Source organism: Biomphalaria glabrata, chromosome 10 (genome assembly GCF_947242115.1).
Source record: "Biomphalaria glabrata chromosome 10, xgBioGlab47.1, whole genome shotgun sequence".
Classification (NCBI taxonomy): Eukaryota; Metazoa; Mollusca; class Gastropoda; family Planorbidae; genus Biomphalaria; species Biomphalaria glabrata.
This window is the reverse complement of record NC_074720.1, coordinates 31,509,797-31,536,647: the sequence shown is the minus strand read 5'-3', so window position 1 is coordinate 31,536,647 and position 26,851 is coordinate 31,509,797. Positions and strand designations below refer to the sequence as shown.

At 34.1% G+C, this 26,851-nt stretch overlaps 1 protein-coding gene across 3 annotated transcripts; it reads left to right on the top strand.

Moving 5' to 3' along the window:
* Nucleotides 1–1,675: 1,675 nt before the first annotated feature.
* On the top strand, nt 1,676–26,851 carry LOC106053636 (uncharacterized). Of its 3 annotated transcripts, none has more exons than XM_056044672.1 (18): nt 1,676–1,973; nt 4,003–4,351; nt 5,338–5,452; nt 6,231–6,384; nt 7,799–7,810; nt 8,725–8,939; nt 10,028–10,243; nt 10,676–10,776; nt 12,884–13,001; nt 16,022–16,115; nt 16,917–17,040; nt 18,323–18,569; nt 19,914–20,041; nt 20,338–20,539; nt 21,115–21,247; nt 21,686–21,895; nt 22,992–24,231; nt 25,622–26,851. In XM_056044672.1, exons 2-18 carry the CDS (start codon nt 4,114–4,116, stop codon nt 25,912–25,914), a joined length of 3,840 nt encoding a protein of 1,279 aa, XP_055900647.1. In that variant the 5' UTR covers nt 1,676–1,973; nt 4,003–4,113; the 3' UTR covers nt 25,915–26,851. The 3 variants fall into 3 exon arrangements, with proteins under 3 accessions (XP_055900647.1, XP_055900649.1, XP_055900648.1); XM_056044673.1 differs by lacking the exon at nt 1,676–1,973 and adding an exon at nt 2,218–2,297; XM_056044674.1 differs by lacking the exon at nt 7,799–7,810.

Below are 26,851 nucleotides of genomic sequence, written 5' to 3'. Positions count from 1 at the left end.
GTTCTTCTCCTTTACGTAAGCTTTGTTTTGTGTATATATATATATTGCATGTTTAAAGTATTATAAATGTTGTTTTTTTTTGTTGTTGTTTTTGTTAAGACAGTTAAGTTATAGAGTGAAAGCTTAATACTTCGTCTATATTGAGTGCGGCAAGGATATAGGCTATTCTGTACAGCTCTATTTAACTAATTTCTAGGACATGTTATGATGGAAACTACAAAGGTTTACTCCTATCTCTTCCATAAATGGGAGGCCTATTTCCAGTCTCAGGTTCATGAATCATATATTGTTATAGACCTCGTTACAGAAAATGCAGACAAGGTAGCCTACACGATCTTACTTTAAAATTGGATTCTGCAGCCAGAGCAGTTGGCATGGAAATCAGTGTTGAAAAAAGCAAAACACTAGTTGGTGGTGGAGAGAGTACGAGATCTTGTTTATTGTTGAATGTAGTACGAGATGTTGCATATTGTTGAATGTCCAAACATTAGAAAAAGTTGACTCATTCAAATACCTAGGGTCAAGCATAACAAGAGATGGATAAGAGATTAAAAGAAAAAACACGTTTAAACTTAGCATCCGCTGCCATGAGCAAACTCTGGAAAATCTTAAAGTGTAACATCAGCTTCCCAGTAAAATTAAAACTGCATTTTTAGCTAGCGGTCTTTGCACTCCTATATGACTGTGAAAGCTGGACGTCGAGGCTGAAAGAAGAATCTATATTAACCCTTTGAGAGTAAATGATACAGAAAAATGTTGGATATCAGATTTCAGAAAGAGAAATGAGTTTGTACTTTTACAAGTCAACACTCTGGCTGGCAAGAAGGAGAAATATATATATATTCCTCAATACCGTGAAGAGACGAAAGCTGAGCTGGCTTGATATTATAAGACATGACTCACTGTCAAAAGTCCTTCTTCATGATACAGTGGGAGGCAGCACAAACATAGGGTCGTCCAACGTGAAAGAATGGATAGGCCTCTCTCTTGATAATCTGCCAAGAACGGTTGCTGACGGGGAAGATTACAGCGATTTGGTTACGCGAACTTTTACAGCTCCGCAAAACGAAGACATATGCAAAGTTCTTTGTATATTCAAGTTTGTTTCAAAGAAACCTTTTACTCAGAGCTCCTTTAGACATGTATTTATTTTTATTTTTTTAAATTTCGTTCGTAATAATAAGGTGTAAAGAAAGTAGGCCTAATTCCTGATGGACGAGAGAATAGACTGTCTTGTGAGAGGTAGACATAGTATCCTCACATGGTATACGACAATCTCAATGAAGTTTAAAGATCTTGTAGGCCTATGTTTCGCCATAGAGTTATGATTTATTTTTACAGCCTTTGATTTAGTGATATTTCTTCAAATAGACTACATTGTTAGCCTAGTGTTTAAAGTTGACTTTATCGTGCTTTTTTTTTTTTTTGGTACCTTTTTTATTTTATTTATTTGGTTTGTGTTCTAGTGGGAAGATAAAGAAGGAGCGAAGTACACGTATTTAATGTAGCTGCATAAAGCAAACAATGATCTACTTATTTTCTCAACTCAACGCTATCTGGTTGTGTGGTTTGCACTCCGGATTGTCGTTTCAATTGTCCCGGGTTCAAACCCAGCCCGCTTCCATCTCCTTCTGAGTAAAAAAAAAACATGATTAATATATTTTAAGCAAAACTTCTAGGTTATAGATATCTAGCCAGATCTAGTTCGTTTTGGTACCATTTGGCTAAATTAATGCCCATATTGTGTAGCCTACTTTACGCAGCTCTGTAAACAATTCGCAAAAATACTTTTGATTATTTTAAATTCGTAATCAATTGTATTTTACGGACCTATGCACTTTTACTCATTTTGAATCATGGGAATGTTAGAAACAAGATGGCGCGTGTAAACTACCCATGATTCGGAGGGCTTGATTGCTGGACTTTTTGGTCGTCATCTATCTAGATGTCTAGTGATGATTGAAATTGAAAAGGTCAATAACAAGTTCAATTCATTAGCAAAACCAGCTTTGATTAAAATAAATGACAATAGATTTATAGAAAAATTGATTCATATTATCCTGCTATTGCACCAAATTGTGTAGTTAATGTTTTTAATGCTCTTTATAAGGAAGTTACATTCACTGATTTATCTTACATTTGATTTTAAAATTTTAGAAATAACAAATATAATAATAGACGTAGATCTAGATCTAGAATAGATCTATCTAGATCGCTAGACGTAGACTAGTCTAGATCTATTCTAAAACTAGTCTTGTCTAGTCGTATCAAACTTACAAAAGCCTGTTTGAAAAAAAGTAGATAAGATTGAATAGATCCCAGCTAAAAATAAAAAGCCTAAATAAATAAAATGTTATGTAATGTAGTAAATTAACTACTCTTATCTCTAAATAATAATAATAGTAAATATAACTATAAGACCAAGTCTATATTTAAAAGTAAAGTTTGGTCTAGACTGTTACACCAACACCAGATCTAAATCTAAGTATTAAAGATTAGTATATTATGAACTAATGAAGTTATTTTCTTCTCTATAGATCTATATGCAGAAAATATTAGTTTGCAACTGTGTTTGTGTAGTCATGTGAAACACTGCACATTACATTGCCATTATTAGATAAAATCAGGACTATAGTTTAGTAATTAGACTATCAGACCTCTGTATTCTATATCAATAGATGGTGTCTATGTCATATGTGAGATTTTCTTAAATGGTCTACCAAACTGCATTAGGTCAGGAGCAAAAGTTGGATTATTTGCAGATTATTGCATAATATATAGAACAATAAATACAACATAAGATATAGAAATTTTACTTTGGAGAATTAGAAGAATTACAGAAATGGAAATCAAATAGGAGCATGTCATTCCACGCAAAAGAATATTGATTATAAAGAGTAGCAAAAAGCTAAAACAAATAAAAAGTACTTATCTTATTCTCGGTAAACCTGTTACACAAACTAAAAACAGAAAATATCTAGGTGTAATAATAAATGAAAAGTTATCATGGAATCCCCATTTTGATGAAATCATAAAAAATCCAACATAGTAGTTAGGGTTTATTAAAAGAATTTTTTTTGCAAATCAAACAGGAACTTAAATAAAACTAAAATGCTATTTAACTTAAGTAGGGACCCCTCAACATAAAGAAACTAGGGCAGACACAAAATAGAGCCGTTAGATTTATAATGAACGAATATTCACATTTGATTAGAGTAACACCATTAGTAAAATCACTTAATCTAGAAACACTTCAGGACAGAAGAATAAAAAGTAAACTAACAAAAAACAAACCATAATTTACTAATAGAAAAACAAAACCTAATAAAGTACTCAGAAAGACACAAAAATAGAAGCACGTTTGTTATTCCATATGCTAGGTCTAATTCCTACAAGTGCTCCTTCTTCCCTAGTGCCATTAGAGAAGGGAATGGGTTGACAAAAAAAAATCTAATAAAATACTCAGAAAGACACAAAGATAAAGGCACATTCCTTGTTTCATATGCTAGGACAAATTTGTACAAATGCTCCTTCTTCCCTAGTGCTATTAGAGCATGGAATGGGTTGCCTGGAAAAGCAGTAACTTGGCAGAATTTAAGTTATTGGTTAACATGCATGACACTTAGGATGTAATCATCTTCTTTTTTTGAAATAAAGTCTGTATCATATAAGATAAAAAGACAAGATCAGCCAGGAAAACCAAAAAACCTTAATAGGAAAAAAGTCACTGAATGACATTCATGACTAGATTGACACATGGAATGCTTAGGATGTAATTACCTTCTCTTTTGAAGTAACATCTGTAATTAATAAGATAAGAAGAAGCTCAGGGAATTGGGACTTAAAGGGAGGTGACTGAGAGTTTAAAGGGTTAATCGCTCATGATTATATACAAATATTAAAGATGTATTCACTTTAAGAAATGTATTATAATCTTTGTATAAACTATATGTTAATTGATTTTTTTGAAAAAAAGTAAAATGTTGCTTTTGTCTGTTGCAGTCCAAGCACTGAAATAGGGCAGTGCTGTCTCATTGATGGAGAACCAGCAAACAAAAACAACACAAATTCAGTGAGAGTTAAGCACTGCCCAGCAGTCATCTGTAGATTGTCATGGCGCAAATAAAAACTTATGCCCGCCTCAAACCTTCCAAGAGACCCTACCCAGGCTATGAGATTGCTAACAACGTCTTAACAGTTCACATCCCAGACAGCAAGGATTTTCTTATCCAAGGATACCAGCAGCCTATACGCAGCAACATCAGTTATGACATCATCTTTACAGATATCTTCAGGCCAGAAGCCACTCAAGAGGATGTTTTTGAGGGGGTTGCTAAAGATATCATTCAGAGTGGGTTGATGGACTAGCAGTCTGCTATTATCAAGTTCTATTTGAATCTTACATCAGCTATTCCACCTAAGAAATAATATATCCAATTAGTTGAACCACTGGTTACACTACACATTCCAATAACTGTACTTCTCACTGTCCTACTAAGCAGGTTATGTAATGGCTAGGTCACTTACTGTTAATAGTATGGGTAAAAAAAATACCACTTTCAGACCTTGCGATCTATGGGGGCAGATGATGTAAAGCTCATCGATTCTATGGCTGACAGTTAACAGACGTGTCATTTGGCCGGCACAATGACCAACTGTTTATTCCTCCCCAACATATGTTAATTACTCATTAGAGGTGGGTGACTCAGGAGTGTCCTAAAAAGCCCAAAGTTCGAAATCCCATACTTCAATGGGATTCAAGCTCGATCCCCTTTGGTTTGGAAATCTAGTGTTTTATTATGCCCCATTCTGTTAATAGTAATTTTACTATATCTTGGACCTTCTAGTTTTCTTAAAATGTCCATTTTTTCCTGTTATAGTTTTTAATATGCCTGTTACATTAATATTACATTTTTATTAAATCTTCAATTATATATTTTGAAACAGCCATCAGCTTTTCTTTTTATGCTAATTGGTGTATTTATCTGCTTCTAACTTCAGCAATCTAGTTATTACTAGTAAAAGTTTCCCTTTCAGACCTTGTGGTCTATAGTGTAGATGATGTTAAAGTCATCTGTTTCTTTGATCAATGGTTAACTAGCAGGGTGTCATGTAGCCAGCACAATGTCATGTACCCATTAGAGTTAAGTGGAATCAGGGGCGCCCTAAAAATCTTGAAATTCAAAATCCCAGTTATTACTAACCATAAAACAAATCTTACTTTTTGGTCACATTATCCAATTGTCCTATTTTAATTTTGAACCATTTTTTACAGCATGTTTTACAATTGCTACTAAAATTCCGAAGCCTCTGAATTTGGTTTTGTCTGTGTTTTAGATTTTCTCAATGGCTACAATGGAACAATATTTGCTTATGGTCAGACTGGGACAGGCAAAACATATACTGTGGAGGGTAACTCAAATGGATATAATGCAAGAGGCCTTGCTACTCGGTAAATGGAAAAGTTTTAGAGATAAATTTAATTTTAAAAATACATTTTTTGTATCTCTTCTCTCACCTTTATTGTCTTTCTGAATCTAGCATAAAAAGTTTCCTTTTTGTTGAGGTTCCCTGCTATCATTAAAGAATATGTGAAGGATAAGCCAATCTAAGATGAATATATAATATCAATCATCTCATTTTTTTTTCTTTCAACTTGTATTGAAACTTGTAAAGACGTTTGTGCAAGCTGTGCATATTTTGTTCATTATATAAAAAAAAAAACATGATCCAGACTTAATTTTGAAGATACTGGCAGAACATTATGTCAATTCCTTAGTTAAGGTCATCACAGTCTGCAAGAGTTATGCTTTTTTTCTTGTTAAACACTGCTTCCCTATCTCTCTACCTTTATATCTCTTGTATAGTATTGTAAGGATGAGGTGCAAATGTTAACAAGAAAGGCTCTCCACTCCTATTTGTAAGAAGCTACTTCTTGTAGAGTCTCAAGATTTAAACCGATCCACTCAACAACATTTGTTTGGCAGAATTGTGATTGTCCATATTGTGTACACTTTGCCTCTATCTGCTCTGGAATTATGGAAAGACACCCCCCTCCAATCCCATTCCACCTGAGATGAAAAGACGACTATTTGGCAATGCTTCAGTTCTCTTTATTGTTTTACTTCAGTCAACTCTTTCTGCACAACACCTTAAAGAAGATTGCTTGTTATATTAAGATGAATGTTTTTTTTTCTCAATTGTCTAAAAAGATTCCCATTGATTTTCAGAGCCCTGAGCTTGATATACCAACAGTTGTCAAAGCGTACAGATGAACATATTTCTGTGTATATTTCTTACTTGGAAATATATCAAGAAGTGGCATATGACTTGCTCAATGCTGCTAGTAGGTCTTCTTCTTTGCCCATGGCTCCATTGGCCAAGGTTTGTACAATCTTTGCATTGTTTAAATGCATTGTGCTTTCTTGTATTCTTTCTGCACTTTGTTGGTGTACTCTTTGTTTAATTAATATACTTACTGCTTTCTCAATACACTTCATGCATTGTAAATATACTTAGAGCTCTTTTAATAAACTTTGTGCGTTGTTGATATACTCTGTCCTCTTTTAATACACTCTGTGCTTTGTTGATATCCCCGGTGTATTTTTGATACATTCTGGGCTTTTTTTTATATTACTCAGTTGATACACTCAGTGGTTTGAGGACCTAAAATATATTATGCTTTTATATAATTGTTTTCCATAACTTGAGGAATAATTAATCCTTTGAATTTGATAGCTATGTTAACTAATATTTTAAAAATAAAAGTTGTCAAAAATATATTTTTTTAAATGTTTGCAGCTTATTAATTATTTTACTTTAAAATTTGTTAATGTTTCTCTGCCTTTGTTGCACACAAAATTTTACTAAAATCAATGCTTTTTATGGATATATGTTTTTTTTAAATTACTTTTATATTGTGAATCATGCTAAAGCACGCTCAGTGCATTATGGTCCAATCTTTCTGTCGATGTGTGCACTGGAGAGGGTTTCTGGGAGAAGGCTTCCTTGCTGCCTTTATTGCTGGCAGCTCAGAAAACACAACTCAGCTTGATTTGAGATTAAAACTTAAGCTCCCTTGATAGGTAGCCAAGAGGTTTGTACCACTCAGCAGACATCTCAAAAAGAAAGGATTCTCAAAACACTGTGCTAATTTTTTTTAAATTAAAAAACTTTTTCTTTTAATAATCAACAAATAACATCAAATAACAAATGCGCAAAAATAACACTTGTTTGAAAGACTTCATCTTTAAAGTTTCCATAAACAACCATGTGAATGAAAAAAGACGTATTTTTATAAACTTTACAAGATTTTATTTAATAGTTGTATATGAGTTAATTAGTTTTAGTAATAGGCAAATAGTTTCACATTGAGGTGAAATAATTTTCTACAAATTTAATTTAAATTGTTTGAAATCTTGTTTTCAAAGTTACAATTTAGATTAATAATATTATTAAAGCCCTCAGCTTAGGCCTATAGAGGGAATTGCATATATGTTAACTATCATACTTGTACTGTACTATACCTTATTTTTAGTGTTTTTCAATACATGGTTCATAGCTTTTTAGTTCTGTACATTGTATAAACTGTACTTTACATCAGTTAACTAGAATACTGTTTTACATGTTATTCTTAAATGTATATTTTGATGTAATTGTTTAGATTCTTAAGTCTACTCTTCATTTTTAAGTTAACATTTCAGAATATAAACAGTTTTGTAGACTAATAGTTTATTCAAATAGTGAATATTCTGTCATCTAATAGTGAACTAAATGTTATTGTTTATTATTTCTTTAGTCTATTAGGGAGGTAATTATTCTGTTTGTTTATTCAAATTCTTTCTTTTTTGTTTAAATTTTTTACATTAGTTAGCATATGCTTTTTATTTCTGAGTTAATATGCTTGATAATTATATTATCTTGAAACATTGCTTTTTATTTCTGAGTTTATTAGAAGACAAGCCTAATTATTAAATTATTATTATATTATCTTGAAACAATTCTTTTAATTTATCAGTAGTTCAACAAAAACCGGGCTAGTCATTCACATAAATTATGTGCCAAAATGACACATCATGACATTTGCAATTTTCCACACATTTTTTATACTCTCTTTTGTGACAATATGTATAAAATCCCTAGATAAACTTTAAGATGCAGTTAGAGGAAAGGTCTTCTGCTCTTGCAATCATCAAAAGGAGTAGTACAATATATCTTTGTATATTACATTTATAGTAAAGGAATGTGACTCTTTTTTTTTTTATCATAGGTTTTTATTTTACATTTCAACTATTTTTTTTTTTTTCTGCTAATACTTTGACTTAATAGTGCTTTTGTACTCTTAATATGCAATTGATTATTATATATATTTTGAGTTAGTATAATAATAATGAAATAAAATTTAGGTGTTTTTCTCAATACATATCATTTTTTAGAAATGTTTTCAGAAATTAATATTGATATTGATGGTATGATTAGGAATTAGTTATTTGTTTCATAGAATGGGAAAGTTTTGACTTAGAGACTATGACGCGACTAGTGCTTTATTGAACTTTGGCCCTTCTACAATCCTTTAATCTGTTTCAGCATATTAATTATTCTGATTTATTTTTTTAAATAGCTCTCTTAATTTTAGATAATTTATCCTTTTAGGAAGCTGATAATCCTGTGTGAAAAAAAAATGTGCTTCACTACGAGGGTTTAACGCAATGTTGTATCCAACAGGTGACTGTGGTGGAGGGTCCCAGGGGTTCTTGTATCCTGAGAGGGCTTTCCCTACACCTAGCTGCCAATGAAGAAATAGCGCAAATGCTCCTCTACCAAGGTCAAGCCAATCGGAAGGTAGCTGAAACTCCGGTCAACCAGCGCTCATCAAGATCACATGCAGTATTCACTGTGTATCTGCAAGTGAGAAAGCATGAGTCTGAAGTTCTTGTTAAGTAAGTATCTCCATATAATATAGTGATGCTTTTTGCTTCTTTCAATGAAGTCTGTCTGCAAGTGTGAAAACTTGAGTCTAAAGTTCTTGTTAAGTAAGTCTCTCCTTAAAATATAGTGATGCTTTTTGTTTCTTTCAATGAAGTTTGAGTATGAAAGTTAAGTACGGTATGCTTTTCAGATCTTGCAATATATAGGTCATCTGTTTTTGTGGATGACGGATAACAAGGGTTTCATGTGGCCACACAACCATTACAGTTGGGTGGATTCAGGGGCTTCTTAAAAAATCTTAAAATTCAAAATCCCAGTATTCACCAAGATTTGAATGTGAGGCCTCTCAGTTTGGAAGCCAAGCATCTTACCACTCAGCCACCACCCTCTCTTTTCTTAAAGCAGATACTAGAAGTATTTTTTTAAAGAATTTTTAATGAAGTTCATGTTTAAGTTCTTAGTTCTTTGATTTACAAGTTTTGAAGACACTTACACTAAAAAGTATGCTAGTTAAAGTAAAAGGCTGTGTCCTTATCTATATTAATTTGATCTGACTAAAAATTATACTGAAGTTTGATTTATTAAAATTAAACTGTTTTTCTTAGACTGATATATTTTCTTTATGCTGGTTCAATACAAATCATTTAATCTACATGGCCTGCTGGTTGCACTAAAAACATGTACCAACAGAGCTGAGTTAGCTACTACAGTATTTTAGTAACTGTTTTTGAGTGGTCGCAGAATGGGTGCTTATAATTTCAAAATTTAAGTCGTCCCCCATTTCCATTTGGTTCAGCTTACCTGTTAGTGTTGATGGTAAATTATTGCCCCAGTTCATTATCATATTTTTATTTTTCCCAAATGCTTCCTTATCATTCTATATGGAATTATTACTCCCAGTTGTTTATGATATTTTCTTATGTCCTTAATGTCTCTTTGTTATTTATTTTAATATCACCAGAACATTCCTTGCTTAAATTGTATTATCTTCCCTGTTTCTGTATGAGAGTATTAGCCTCTCTGAGATTTTTTCTATACCCCCCAATCCTTGATAATAATGCAATATTGTATCTGATAATATTAACTCTCTTGATTTCAGCTCGAAACTCCATTTGGTTGATCTGGCTGGTTCCGAGCGAGTGTCAAAAACTGGCGTTGATGGGCAGCAGCTGACTGAAGCCAAGTCCATTAATTTATCCCTGCATCATCTTGAAACTGTTATCATTGCTCTACAATCTGACAGAACCAATACCCCAAGTAACACCACTGCTGGAGATAAAAGTAAGGGAGACAATCTGCCCACTGCTAGCCGAAGGTAAATCAATCTCCTAACTAAATGTTTTTATTGCATACTTAATTTTTTTTACAGACTAAACATCCTCTTTATGAGTTTTTGAGGTAATTTTTTACTTTTAAACTTTCAATCAAATCATGGACAATTTTTAAATGTAGATATTATTATAATTATTGATATTTTGTATATAAATATTTGTACACACAAATATGTGTGTTTCTTTTATTTGATGACCCTTTTTATCCCCACACTAGTCAAATGCTGGTCTATGTGAATGTTAACCTCTGTCAGTTGCTTAAATTAAAGGTTACAGAGAGTAACTAGTCACTTTTTATCTGTTGGTCACAGATACTGTTACACTCTGATATCATCTTGTTAAAGGTTGGGCCCAAAATAATGAATATGTTCAAAAACCAAAATGCCATATTGGCTTCAAATGTTTTCTTTTCACAGTACTTCATTTACATCAGGTCCATCAAGCGAAGGAAACAGGCCAGTTAAGTTTGTCCCCTATAGAAATTCTTTGCTCACCATGGTCCTGAAGGATTCTTTAGGTGAGTACTTCACAGACTAGGGCTACTTTTAAATATACATTTCAGCAACTTTTTTTCTAAAAGGAAAAACCAGCCTCAGATTTAATCATTAGGCAAGTACCCAGCTGTCTATGAATGTAAGTCTTTGGGCAGGTACCACACCATCTGAATGTTCTTTATGTGAGTAATAAAAGTCTCAAGCTTATTAGTGTCAGGGGCATGTATGACAAATGTGTTATTTCTTTGTTGATATTTTGATATGAAAGAGTTATATCTCTTTTGTTTATATCCCCAGGCTAGAATGTGAACAGTATACATGTGATGGTTTTGAATGTGAGTGTTTCCTTGTATGATAGAAATTGGTAGTCAGTTGTTTCCTGGACTGGTGTTTGTGTTAGTTGTTATGGTAGGAGACGACGGATTTTCCTTTGCTATTACTGAGTGGTTTCTATATAAATACAAAAGTTGGGATTTCATGAGAGATAAAGTTTTTCTGGATTCTTTTAGAAATATATTCATTATAAGTGTTTACTATAAATTGGCAGTAATCGTTTGTAAGTAACTCCTAATGAGCTTTGAAAAGAACCTGACAATTAGCACCAAAAGTATCATGCTTGTTCTGAAGATGTACCAGGGAGCCTTGCAAATATTCTTGATATCTTCAATTATATGTTGATTTGTTATTTGGCACATTATGCCATTTCTGCTTTCAATTATATTAGTGGGTTTTTAACTTAACACAGCTAAATATCTGATGTTCCTTGATAGTTCTTTTCTATTAGGTAAATATAAGTTACTAACCACAGGACCCATTCTGTGCAAGGCTAGCAAAAAGATTGAAAGAGAAATTGTCTCATTGGTAGAATGATTTCCTGCTAACCTCCTCTTTTCTCTCAACTAAAATACCTACCCTGTAAAATAAGTGAACTGATATCCAAGCTCCTTCTGCACTTTTCAACCTGTCATTACCACAAGGCATTTGTAAAGGCAAGCGGACAAATAATAATTCTATGCTCAGGTGATGCACCCAAAAATAAAATGCACATTTTCTGTGCAACAATTTCCAGTCCTCCCAGTTGCTTTTTTAATTTGTTTTTGTATAGTAGGTTGCTAGTACCATACTATGTTCAGTGGAGTCCTCATAATCCAAATGTCAGCTTAATCCGAAACCAAAATTATGATTTTTTTCAGAATAAAAAGAATAAGAAAAATCAATAAATAAGTGTATTATGCACTAAAAATTAAAGTTAATTATCATACTTTTACTATACCATACATGCAACTTTTCATCACTGGTTAGTAACATGAGTGAATAGTACAAATCATACAAGCCTAGAAGATTTACTCAACATAAAATAGAAATTAGGGTGTATTGTTTGTTTTTTAAGTACAGGACTTTCCTTCAAAATGAAGACATTACATCCCCGCCCAAATCACCTGCCGGGTTGCAGGGAATAGACGCAGACAGGATTTAACCTCAGAACTATTGTGATGATAGTCTTAGGCACATACCAGCTGGAAGCAGTGGTCAATAATTAGCAGATTTCTGCAGCCCAACAATTGTGTGTCTTTAAAGTAGAGAGAATGGGATAACATTTGATTCTTTCAATAACAATAAGACATTCTCTAATCTTTATTAGTAGTGTACTTTGTGAACCAATGTTGATTAACCCTTAAAGTGCTGAGCTGTTTGGCAATGAAGACATACAAAATGAAATTACAATATTCATGCTTAGAGGCTAAACTACCACACGCATCTTAAGGGTTAAAGGGAAAATTCATTGTCAGAAACAAAAAACTTCACAAAATATGATTTTCTATTTAGATACTAGTTTCTTATTTTTCTTTACTTTAAACATTATTTGTACATATTTGTTAAAGTTGCCATTCGCTCTTCCGCCCAGCTTATATCAAGATGCGTTTTTATTATTATCATACAATTTTACAAAAAATTTAATTATTGCCCCTTACATTTATCAATCAGTGTGCTAGTAAGTGTAATAGCCAAGCAGGGAAGAAAATATTTGTTACCTATCGCTGTCTTAAGCCAACTCATTATGTCCATCCTCAAAGACTGGCCAAGTCGTGACGCTACTGTGATTTTATTTTTGGTGAATTTTTTCTTTAGGTGGCAATTGTTTGACAGCCATGATTGCTACAATCTCTTTGGAGCCGGAGAATTTGGGAGAGTCAATATCAACATGTCGCTTTGCCCAGCGTGTGGCTCGTATTGCCAATAATGCAAGGTCAGCTCTGTTGTTTCATAACGTGGTGAAATTTCATAATTCAGGTTAAATTTTACTGTGGTAACAAGTTGTTCTGGGGTAATCACAGTAAAGTCTGTAACCCTTTGTCAATGATATAATGATGGTTGTCATGACATTAATTTGTAGTATGCTTGAGGGCATATTTCTTGTGGGCATGTTGTTCATTAGCATTACAGTAGGCCCCTACTGAGACTCAACTAACAGCAATTACAGGAACTCTTAACTACTTGCAGACCTGCCTACCGTTACGCAAAATGCGTAATCGTTACGCAAAATCTCCCAAAAATGACAGTCAGTACGCCAATACGCATTTAACCCATCGCGTTACGCATTTCGTATCCTTTTTTTCCCCCTCTCTTGACTAGCTTACGAGCGGTCACGGAGGTGACGCTAAGCCGTCCTGATGGGCTGGAGGGGGGGGGGTAACAGAAAAGGTGGGGGAACACATTGTGTCCAGATCTATACGTTGATTGGTTCTTAATAGCAATTAGATTTAGTCTAGAAATGAAGAACGCAAGAGTGAGGGAGTGGCGGGTTGGTACCAGGTTGGTACCGTCAGTTAGCTGATACAAACGGTGACCAACGTGACTTTTTTTTTTTTTTGTAAGTTCATTAGTAGAAATTAATTATGTTGAATCCCTGATTCCCGTATTCATTTGTATAGAAAAAAATATCGAAGTGCTATCGATTCAAAACACATTGAGTGACATTGTAGATATCAAGTCTAGATCTAGATCTGGATTCTAGATCTAGAATCTAGATAACTTGTTATACAGGAATAGATATACGGCATCGGTAACACTTGAGCCCAGATCTAGAGTAGATTAGTAGATTATATTCATTATAAATTATATAGACATAGATCCAGATCTAGTCTAGATATCATCTCTATTGTATTGTCCTATTGATCTAGATTTAGATTGTAGATCTAATCATGACATCGAGATCTAATATTATATATATATATATATATTATATATATATATATATATATGACAAAATAGTGGATCGCGCATTCTGGTGCCAAAATACGCATTTTGACCATCAGCGTTACGCATTTGGACTTTTTTTGGTAGGCAGGTCTGTACTTGTAAATGTGATCAAATATGTCTGTAAACATGACATAAAGCCAACTTTCATGATGATATTAGATGAACACAATAACTTTCTAGCATCACTTATATCATTAAGTTCATATCACTAAGCCCACTAATTAACTTCACATAAACCTGTTTCATCAATAAAACTACATGCTTCAACTTGTTCAGTTCAACTTATTACAACTTTCTTCACTAACTTGCTATCACATACTCTACTTGAGTAACTCTACTGTACTTGACTGACCTCTTCAACTATAAACCCTCAACTCACTTCTTCAACTAAAAACTCTTGACTCATTTCTTGGTCTAACAACTTCACCTAACTACCGCCAACTAACTAAAATTTTCAATCTCATTCGACCTTACTTTCGGTCATACCAAACTCATGTTCACTATTTACATTTTCACACTCTGTAATCACAAAATTCACCAAAGTACAATGAGGTACAATAACAATAACTATTTTTTTGTGACACCCTTATTATTTTCTTCAGCTAACTTAACTTTGACTTGGAGATTTTTCTTTTGAAGGCCATTTCAACTCCAATTAATAATTCTACAAGAATTAAAACTCCAATTTTTTACTAATCTTATGTTACAGAAATTCCTTCTAATGAACAGATAATTACAACCTATGCATATCCATGTGTTAATCTAGTCGACCGTGTCATTGGTTTTCCTGGCTGATTCAAGCAATATGTTCCATATTCTAATGGCATTAGGGAAGAAGAAGTAGCACTTGTACAAATTTGGCCTAGCTTATGGAATAAGAAAATGTCCCTTTATCTTTGTGTCTTTCTGGATATTTTAATAGGTTGTGTTTTCATATTTGTAGGTTATGGTTCAGTGTTTTATGTAATATTGCACATTTACTATTTATTCTTCTAAATTAACAGTGTCTCTAAATTTAGGGATTTTACTTCTGGTTTTACTTTAGTCCAATGTGACTATTCATTTGTGATAAATCTCATTATTTCGTGTATGTTCTAGTTTCTTGAGTTGATAGGTCCCAAACGGAGGATGCATATTATAATATCGGTTTTATTACTTTTGCAACAAATTATCTTCCATTTACAGACTTTATATCTAGGTGTTTATAAATACATGAGGACTATTTAAACTTGTTCAATTCATGGATACACTTGTATCTTTTAAACTTGTATCATCTCTATTCTGATACGTTTATTTTTCTTAAAAATAAAAACTTCACAGATTTAAAAAAAATGTTTTGGTTAAAACAATATTCTTCTTCTTCTTCTAGCCAGCTTTATTGCTGCTGAGCTGTGAGCTCTTTTGCAGACTGTGCCAAGGAAAAAAGTGTGCTGTTTTCTTCAGTTGTTCAGCACTGCCGTACAGGGTGTTGGTTATGTTGGGCTGTAGTGGAAGAAGGGTCTGCCTAAGGTGGATTAGGGAGGGGCATTCAAAGAGGGGTTAAAACAATATCAAACCAAAAAAAAAAAAATATTTTGATTGTAAAAGACATAGTTAATTATTATTATTTAATATTATGTTTAATGAAAAATGTAAAATAAAAATATGAATTTTTACTAATTTATTATTTTTAAGAAGTCTCTTCCATAATTTTAATCTAACAGCATCATTCAAATGTACAAAGATTGCTATAAACATTGCTTATATTTGCCTAATCAGATAGACTAGATTATGGACTCCAATGTTCTTCTTGGTAGAAGCTTTCAAAGCATAACATAAGAAAAGACTGCTACATTTAAAAGATAAAGTTCCCCTTTCAGACCTTTACATAAAAAATTAAACTTTCTTTTTTAACTTTAAAAAAAATACCTTTTTATTATATCTGTTTAGAAATGAATGAAAATCGATAATTTTGCCAACAGTTTTGTACAGTTTAATATTGTATACTTTGATCCTTGTGTCCTGCAGGAGAAATGAAGAAATTGATGATAAAACTTTAATCAGGAGACTGAAACACAAAGTAGCAGACTTAGAAAATCAAGTGGCATTCTTAAGATCAAAGGTAAAAATTGAAAGTCTTAACATTGTTTTGTTTGGACGCACGTGAATATGAGGGTCCCAGGTTCAAATCCTGGTGAAGACTTGGACTTTTAATTTTGGAATTTTGGTTGCCTCTGAGTCCACCCAGCTCTAATGGATACCTGACATTAGTTGAGGAAAAGTAAAGGCATTTGGTCGTTGTGCTTGCCACATGACATCCTCATTAACCGTAGGCAACAGAAACAGATGACCTTTACATCATCTGCCCTATAGACACTGGTCTGAAAGGGGTAACCATGCACATGAATGTGAAGTTTAAAACATAAACTCAGTGAATTTATTAAATGTTTCTATTGTTTTCTATATTTCTTTAATTAGTTATGAACTTTTGTCTAGTGCCTATATTGTCTAGTGCCTGTATTTTCTAATGCCTATACTGTCTAGCGCCTGTAATGTCTAGTACCTAGGTATCCACTTGTATCTCCTAGCAACTCTCAAGTATAACAACTAGTTTTATTATATCTATATAATAATAATTATAGCTTTTATATAGCGCTACTTTCATGCTTATAGCATGCTCAGAGCGCTATGGTCCAATCTCATTTGTGGACCAGTGGAGGGGAGGGCGTATCTGGGAGAAGGTTTTCCATGCTGCCTTTAGGCGCTCAGTAAATGCAACCCTGTTCAAGTCGGGTGTCAAACCTCGAACCCCCTTCATAGGTAGCCAAGACAAGATCAACCGTACTTAGCCTCTCGACCACGTTTCCCATCTCTGGCATAGGAGAGAGTCAAATATAGTACACATTCTTATTTGTATTTTCAGGGAAAGCCTGAGCCTATATCTAACAATTATCTTTTGGGTTCACTTACTGAGGAAGATCGTGTTGTCTGTGCAAAAATAATGGAAGGATTCCTACAAGGAGAAATCCCTGACCCAGTTGATGCTGGTAGGCACTGAACAGAGACTTACTGTAGACTTATTGAGCACCATTGAAAATGAATATTTGTTAATTAGATGAATCAAAAAATATATGATAGGTTAAATCATAAAAATAAATCAGTAAGACTCAGCTTTCTTGCAATATTTGACCCCGATTGTTCCTAATACTTTCAAATCTCAGTGATTTTCCTTCACCTTACCTTGCATATTCTTGATATATTGGTTTCCACCTCTAACCTCCCCTTTTTTCCTACTTTACATGAACTATTGAAGTAATTAACTAGTAGGCTTACACTTGATTCAATTGAAACTTACAGTGTTCATTTTAAAGTAAATGAAATAAATTTTAAAAATAATTTTTAGAACACTTACATAGCCGTGAAATTAATCAAACTTTTTGCAAAATTTCATGAAAACTAGAGAACATAATTCCTGGGTTCGGAATCCATTTTCCAGTAAGGTTGAGTGCATGTGATTATGAAAATCTGATAGTTTTCATCAGTAACTCTAATTTGACACAAAATATAAAAATTAATCATTGAATGATTTCTTGCTGCTGAATTTGAATTGTATCACAATATTTCAAAATAAGCTATCATTATTTTACATCCTTTCTCTACAATCTATTTGTGCAAACCAGGATTTTCTTAATATGTTGCAACAAGGTCAATGTCTAGAAACAGGCTAGACGCCACACTAGATATTATTATTTAGCTTACCAATAGCGTGCCAATATATATATTGATTGCATGGTTAAATTTATCTTTAAATAATATATAAGTCTTATAAATCATGTTTTGTTTTGATTAGAAGCAGAGAAGGAATAGGAAAAGATGATGATAGTATGTTTTGTTATTATCCTTTCTAATACACTCTCCTTCAACAAACCCTCATCTTGAAATGATGTATTAAAATTTAAAGTTCCCCTATCAGTCTTTGCAGTCCATGCAGATGATACAAAGATTATGTTACATATGGATATGGCTCCAATGGATGCACCCAGATGAGTCACTGGTTTTGGTTTCGTCTTGAGACAGTGCAGAATCTATGTTTCATAGTCCACAGTTAATGAGGATATTATGTAGAAAGTCTCATCCATAAGAGTTGGGTGGGTGTTTTATAAATCTTAAAGCTCAGAATGTCTTCACAAAGATTTGAACACATGACCCTTTAGTTCAGAAGTCAAGTGATTTGCCATCAGCCCCCTTGCCCCGTTTAAGTTATGTATCTGGATTAAAATGTTTTAGTAGACCAAGCAAGTTATTGAAATATTCTGACCTTAATTCCAGGTATTTGTGACCATTGCCGTTTCCGTGAGTGTCTGCACCTGTTGAAACACCAGTGCCTTCAGATTGGCAATGTGGTCTGGCCACCAAAGCTGCCAACCCAGCAAGCCCAGCCTGGCAGGCAGTCTCCAGCTGACCGGGCTGAAGCTGTGCTGCCCAACAACCCCAACAGGGACAGTGGTGACCATGTCATGAACACAACTTCTCAAGGGACATCACCCACAGCTCCAACAAATATAGTGTTACCAGGGTAACTGGCCTTTAACCTTTACTCTGGTTCTTTATGGGGTTGTTATTAAAGGTGCTATAGTTTTCATGCTGTGATATTGGAACTATTGGAACTGGTCAATACATTAACTTGACACAGTTAGCAAGGACATTTTTGAACATAAGCCTGACACAATCTAAAAATAAAACATCCTTTGTACACACCAAGGGCAGGAAAATGCGTAACACTAACACACAGCTGTCAATAAAAATATGAGAGATGAAGTTTCCAAGGTTTGGGATGCATAAAGACATTGTGCATTGTGGTAAGACCACTGCAGAAAATAAAAGGATAGAGTCAGACTTAAACAAGAGAATGAGAATAAAGCCCCACCATAGGACAGACAACCCTAAGACTGAAACAATGGATGCAGTAATAGTATGAAAGTTAGTCTTTTTTAAATGTAATTAAAAATGTTAGTGGAGGAAACACCAGTAAATCAACTGGGTCAAATCCATTGGCATAGTGAAGTGTACAACTAAATGTTATTTTTACTCTGGGGATAAGTTTTGTTTGTTTTACATGATTTGGTTGTTCCTTCAGATTTGGAGATAATTACATTTTAGCACAAGCCTCCCACAGGGTGGTGGTTCAGCATTCTTGTGTTGTAAAGGTTTTAGGTTTAAGCCCATGGTTTTTACACAGGATAATAGAAACAGAGTGTGAGCTGACCTGGTTTCAAAGCATAGTTCACAAGGTCCTAATAAATAGTTCTAAAGATTTTCCTGAATATAAACAATAATCATTGTGTTACCAACACACTATCTTTCATGGTGTCACCTACATACCATCTCTCATTGGGTTAACTACACTATCTCTCATTGGGTTACCTACATACTATCTTTCATGGTATCACCTACATACTATCTCTCATTGGGTTACCTACACTATCTCTCATTGTGTTAATTTCAATATCTCTCATTGTGTTACCTATACACTATCTCCCATAAACCTCACAAATTAGTGAATTCACAGACAACGAAGATGAAGTGAATTCACTTTACCTGGTACTAATGATATTTAGGGCCTGAAAAAATAAAACTTACATTACTAAGTATAACCAACACCTTAATAAATGGTATGGAAGAAGGCTTGAAGCTATTTTCACTATTACAGACTGTAGAAAAAAAATAATTGGTTTCATTCATTCTTCAGAACCACTTGGTAATGTCAGTTGTATTACTATGATGTCTTTCAATATTATGGCCATTGTGTTTATTTCTAAAATATTCACACAAAGAATAAAAGAATTCCAAAATTTTGCACCTATTGTCCTTACATAAGGGACTGTATATTTACTTCTATATTATTTCCTGTTAACTGTAGCTCCACATCACTCAAAAACTCATGTGAAGCTCCTCATCAGTCCCCCTCTGAGGCCACCATCCACTCATCTGATGACTACTTGCTGGACAATCAAGAAATTGGTCAAGCAGAAGGCGGAATATTCCTAGGTAAAGTAGCCAGACCCTTAAAGAAACAACACTAGGTAGCATGTATTGTTCTTTAGTCATATCTTTTCATATTCATGACCATTACATTGACTGAAACTGCTGCTGTTTTATTGACATAATGTAGACCGGCTATAAAGTCAAAATTGTTTTTTTTATTTTAAATGGTAAAAAAAAAAGCTAAAATTTCATTCATATCAGAAATAAAACTAGACTGTTACAAATTAATTAAAACTTAATTGACCTTTGTAATATGTATAATTAACCCATAAGCTTTGAAATGTGCAACTCTTTATCAGGAATGAACAAAGGTGGCTGCTCAACCCTTGCCTGTGCCAAGGGAGAGAAATCCTATGAATGGAAGAATGATGTGGATGTTACGAAAAGCGTGAAAAGAGTCGTCAAGCCAGGAGAGGAACAACTATCTAAACTTGATCCCCAGGATCTTATAAAACTGGACCCGCTGATCAAAGAGCTGGCCATAACACACAACAATATAAAGTAAGTTTCACTTATTGTTAAAGACATTATTTGGAAGAGCTTTTTAAAAAAAGATATAAAATTGTTATGAATGTATACAAGTTGCAAGCCTAGTCAGGGACTAGAATACCTTAGTGTTCTCAGTCTTTGGCTGCTAGATCTAGGAACTAAAGTGTGACCCAAACTATTGACCACCGAGGAACCTTCAGACAAGTGGGGCGGGTGAATAATCACTGACCACTGCAAGAAAGTCTTCTTAGTGGCCATAGGGTTTCACAAAAATGGATAGCTGATTGAAATAAACTCATCTGCAGATGCTGCTCATTATATATGCTCCTGACAGACTTTGTGATCTGTGGGGCTAAGGATGAAAGAGCGTCTGTTTATATGGCCAACGAGTAACAAAAGTGTTATTTTACTTCCCTAATGTATGCCAGGTACCCATTACAGTTAATCTTAAGGCAGAAAATCCCATTCATCACCGGGACCCAAACTTTTAGACCCTCTAGGTTCAGGAGCTAAGTGCAACCCCTGAAAAGTAATAAAAACTAATGCAAATGATCTGTAAAGCCATTTTCTTGATCTTTTGAATGCAGGTTAAAACTGTTGGTGGCTGAACGAGAACTTGACGCTCAGCATGTGTACCTAACAGAGCTACGACTCAGACAGGCTGACCCAGAAGTGATTGCTAAACAAACACTTGTGGAAAAGCATCTACTCAAGAGACAGGTGATGATTTGTTGTGACTTAACATCATCCTTTGGGCTCTCTGTGGATCATAGGGCCACATTAGTACTTCACCTCAGTTGGGGCCATGTCCAGCCTGCTGTCTTTGTTTCTTGGTCTACCAACTCCTCCATGTTTTGGTTTAGTTTCCCATCCTTTCTCTTTCCTCGTGGGCTCCAGAGTATAGAGCCTGTCTTGTAATGTTTTCTGCTGTTCTTTACATGAAAGCTGTTGGGACTAGTCTATTTTTTTTTTAATTGCAACTGTAATCATTAAAATTATTTGAAAAAAAAATTTTTGTCAAAATTATTTATAAAGTAAAAAGTGTTTCTATTTCTGTCCATGAAGGCTGCAGTTTACAAAAAGAGACATTTGTAATTTGAAATGCAAAGAATTATTCCCTTGGTCATTGAAACAATTTCTTTTCAAATCATTCCCCAGGAGAAATTACGAAATAAGCTGACAAATGTATTAATTCAGAAGAACAAACTGGAAGTCTTGCGCAGGGAAAGTGGCCTGTGTTGCCCAGTTAGTGGCACGTCCTCAAGAGTGTCAGTGGAAGAGTTCTCTGCTGGTACCAAGCAGACCATAGGCCCAGCAAATAGCAAGCAAGTGTATGAATGTCTCAGAAATGAGAATAAAACCAACAAGGTAGGTCCTACTATTATAACAATATAAACATAAGCCCAAACACTATACTGTGACATTTTACATTTCAAAAGATGCTGTTTTCCCTTTGCAACTTCTCATGTGACTAAAGAGGCCAATTCTTGATACACAGCTGCGGTCACAGTTTGGGCATCTGTAATCACCAGACATCACAACACAGTGATGACAAATGACCCCCTGTTCTTCAGCATCCCCTGTTGTCCAGTCCTGAAGAAATGTCTGAATATTGAAAAATATAAATGCTTATATCCTTTTTTAATAATCCCAGTGACTAGGTTTTAAATACACTTTTAAGAACTAAGAAAAGTCCTATTTAACCCAATGGCTCCTATTTCTGATTTGGAAAAATCCTTCCCATGCCCTAGGCAAAGTGGGGAAACTCTGAATTAAAAAATCCTAAAAAACAAACATTATGAAAAAAAATTCAATTTAAGATCTAATACTAATAAATAGATAAACAACTTTTAAAAATAGAACGATATGTCTAGTTTAAAAAATATATACTTTTAATTACTTTAGATTATAAAAAAGCTTCAAAAATACTCATTTTCTCAGATGGGGACTCACTGAGGACTGTTGGTTTGAAATATTTTATAAACAATGAAGAATCTTTCCAATTTTACTCAAATCTTTAATCTAAATGATATGTAATCACATTTGTAATGAGACTTGAAGAAATCTTTTACTTAAAAAGTTGAAAGCAAGAATGTCTAAAAATTAATTTTTTTAGTAGAAAACAAAAAACTAGAGGCCACACACTGTACTTTTTATTCTACACACAATAAAGTTTAAATTCAATAATAAATTCACAGAAGTAGACTCAACATGAAGTTTGAAACTTATGGACTAATCAGACTAATTTTGGACCCTGATATAACTTGTTTTTCCTATTTATAGGTACCCAAACTCAGAAACTCCCCTTAGTTTATTTACTCTTCTCTGTAAAAACAAGAAGCTTCTAGATGACAAACTGTTTAAAAAATTCCTGTTAACATTTCTGTAGTAACCTTGACATGTATACCACATGACCCAAAGCTAGATTATTGTTCACTCATATTTCTTTGTGTTATTTCTCAAGGATGCTAAAGCAGAAATGAATTCTAGCCTAGAGGTGCCTTTCATCAAAGAGATAGATAAAATGGAAAGTAACCAGTCCTCCTTGTATCATCCAATGAGGCTAAACTATGACTGCGAGACTGATTCTTTCCTTCACCCAGTTGCAGAGGATAGGAATGGGTCAAGGTCAAGAGATGTGGTGTTTTCCTCTGCCAGTGATGTTGATGCATCAGAGATGCATGTCAAACGGCTTCAGGAGTACTTGGACCAGGTTCTTAATGTAACCTTCATTGACAAGCTTGCTTCCGACAGACATTGTGATGGGAGGCCTAATAGGAGCTATTACGTCACTGGACAGAGTCAGACTTCAAACAATCCTTTGTGCAATGCTGCAGGTACACAGGACAACAACATTTCTCCTGGCTATGATGGGGTGATGCCCACAGAGGTTAAATCTTTGCATGACCCTCGACACAGCCATAAATTTGCCATGGATGACAGGCCGTACGAGTCCAGCTCCCTGGTTACACCGGAAAAAAACAACATTGAGACACTGTACAGTATTAGGAACCTCAACAACAGCACAGATGCTTGGAGTGTCAGTAGCAAGAGCTCCAAAAGTGGGAGCAAAAAGTACTCCAGCAAAAGCCGAGACAGCTCTACAAAGAACTATAACAATTCCAACAACTGTAACTTCCAGCCTTTGCCAAGCTTACCCAGCTATTTACAAATATGTGTTAACAGATCACTTCTCAATCCATTTTCTAGTCTTGAATTTAATATCAAAGCTTTTCCTTCTAGTGCTGAAGTATTTCCGGAGTCACTTTGTCTTCAACAATCTCTGATCTGTCCCTCACCTCAACAGAGAGGTGAAGAGTTAGCCCAAAATAAAGTTATCAAAAAGCTGTTCCCAACTCAGACTGCTGAAACATTGCATCTCAACTCTATAAAAGGTAATCATCAAACTAATTCAAGAAACAGATTTCATGATTTCTCTAGACAACTCTCTCCTTGCTTGTACATCTGCTCTAAGACAGATGCTGAAAAGTTACACAAGATAAGACATCTGTTGGCCAGTCTGACTTTAGACTCCTACCCACAGTTAATGCTGAACTACACGAACAGCATTAGATTGGAGGTAAATGTGGTTTCTAAAGCATGCGAAGGAATAACTTTTTTGCTGTTGAGTGATGCAAGGTCTAAATTTATTGAACTTGGCAAGTCTAGAACTGAAGATTGTTCGTCTGGCTATTTTTTATCAGGTATTTTATTTTTTATGTTGTTGTTTTTTTCACTCTTTACATTTTAAAAACTTGAGTTTTAAATATTGACTTTATGGTCAACGAAACACAAGCATTGACTAACATTTAAGAAGAGTTTAAAGATAATTTTGACCTGAACATTTTTATTCCATGGAACATTGACCCTCCCACCCCCACACACATTGAACTCATACAATGTTTGGTCCTTAATTCCAGATTTCACACTTCTTGTTAAAAGTAAGTAAAGTTACCCTTTCAGACCTTGTGTTCTATGGGACAGATGATGTATAGGTCTACATTTACAAGGGTGTCGTGTGGCCAGCTTAACAACCAGCCACCTTTACTTTTCCCCAACTAATGTCAGATACCCATTAGAGCTGGTTGAACTCAGATGCGCCCAAAGATCCCGATATTAACATCCCAGGATTCGACCCGGGACCCCCATCTCTACTGCTTCGCCACCGCTGGTTAGATTTACCATAAAAGTAAGTGAACTTACTTAGGTGTTTGTGGTGAAGCAAAGTGTGTCTAGAACAATTACCAACTGCCTTAACTTTCTCAATGCAATAGACAGGTAACTATTCCAACTAGTTGGACTGGAAAATAAAGCCTTCATTAGGATATGAAATTCTGTATTGGATAAATAAGTGCTTTTACCATTAAACGTCACAGGAAGTTGAGATTTTTATTGGTCCAGTTGATTTGATTTTCATTTCCCTCAGTTTCTATCAGTGTAAATGTTTTTGAAATCAGCCAGATAGTGCTGTGAATTGAATTCTCATTTCGAATTTCTGGATTTTTTTGTATCTAAATGATTCTTTAAATCTAAATAAAAAAGTTACAGAAGCAAATTTGGCCCTTAAAGGCTTTTAACAAAAAAATAATTAAAAGATTTTCATGCCATAAACCATCAACAAAAGTTGTGCATCTTGCTCATTTCTTTATTTCCATTGAAATCTCTCTCTCTCTACACTTTAAGCCTATCATGAAGATCAATTCCCCAGAATTATTTTTCATAAAATGGTCAAGGCCTAACTACATATCCAAATATTTATGACAATGCAAACTAAAAATGAGAATAGCTTTAAAGATGTAGCTATAGATTATTTTTAAAGAAAAAGGTTAGATTAAGGGTTAGGTTTTTAGTGTAAATAAAAAAAATATAGTACTCCTATTTGGCAACACCACTGTAAATCATAGGTAGCAAAATGGAAGTGTGACAGTCATGTTAAAATTGTTATGGCATTTTATTGATCAGTTACTTTACTTAGTGATAGTTTATAGTATTGTCATAAGGGACATGGTTATTTCAAACAGTGAATCAAGCTTTAGAACTGTATTGTATCCACATAATTATTGCTTTCATGTTGTTTTTTATTTTTATAAATAGAAACCAAATTTCCATTGAGGAAAACTTGTGACAACAAAGATGTTCCAAGTGACAGAAGTCCACTGCTGAAGGGTGAACACTCACATTTCAGACACATTTCCGTAAGTCCATGTCCCATCACTGGATCTTTAAAAGCCCATCTCATGTTTTTTGCCAGTGAGAACTCTGTACCACAGCATGAGGACAGCCATTTGAAGTTCACACTGGCAGAAGAGAGAAGGGTGAAAAGAACAGTGGGGCAAGCGGCGCAGACCATTCAGAGACAGTGGCGCAAGTTTCGTTTCCGGCAATAGTACCCATAGACAAGGAAAACTTCCGAATGGAGCTACTAACATAACAAGTCAGATGACCACTTCTCCTTACTGTGAAATGAAAGGACTAGAAAAAAAAGTGTAACACAAATAGACACTAATTTGAAATGGCCTACTCGTTCCAATGTTGGTCGCTATTTCATGTTTTATTTTTTGCTTGTAACCTATACCATTGTCACGGCAAGGTGCTATGATGTCATTGATTTGTCTAATTTCAGAGAATTAGTGGAGACATTTACTTAAACTGTGGTGGGCCTAAAGAGCTTTGTTTTGTCAGCAAGTAAACAAAAGATATATAATTGTTCTCACATAACTTTTGTTCATGTTTTTCCCCTCTGCTTAACTTTACTGCAAGACTTCAATTGTGTTTATCTCTATGGCTAGACTAAAGCAGGCATTGTATTGCCAGGAACTTCAATATTTTTTTTAGTGGCAATTTCTCAATATATGTTGCCATTTTACAAATTATATTTTGTTAGTAGACTACCACACTGCCCTTGGACTCTTTTTTTTTTTTAGAGCATACTTTACCAACTGTTTGATGATGTTAAATATTATGTTCTTATACTTTGTATATAAAATCTCAAATGTTAAAAAGTTACCAAATGATCTAAGACCAAAAATAATTCAGTAGCAGCTGCCATGTTGTACCCTTAACACAGTAGTCTTTAAATGAACTTGGAATGAATATTCTACTATTTAATCCTAGTCTTAGTTTAAATTATAGAACAATTACTTTCTTTTTACAATATTTGTCTGGGAAATAAAATATTTTTGAAGCATTTAAAATATTTTTCTAGATAGATGATCTCTTTTATTAAATTTTTTTATTTATGCTAGTTACTGAAGTCAGTCATCTGTTTATTTCTTTTGTCATGGAATTCAAGAAAAATAAATTAGGGTAATCAAATATTTGAAA

What these genes read in the sequence shown, in the direction of transcription:
- LOC106053636 (XM_056044672.1), top strand. Translation starts at nt 4,114, where the DNA reads ATGGCGCAAATAAAAACTTATGCCCGCCTCAAACCTTCCAAGAGACCC. An exon ending in CCCTGACCCAGTTGATGCTG is followed by an intron (nt 17,041 to 18,322) that starts GTAGGCACTGAA and finishes CCTTAATTCCAG; the next exon opens with GTATTTGTGACCATTGCCGT. An exon ending in AGAAGGCGGAATATTCCTAG is followed by an intron (nt 20,042 to 20,337) that starts GTAAAGTAGCCA and finishes ACTCTTTATCAG; the next exon opens with GAATGAACAAAGGTGGCTGC.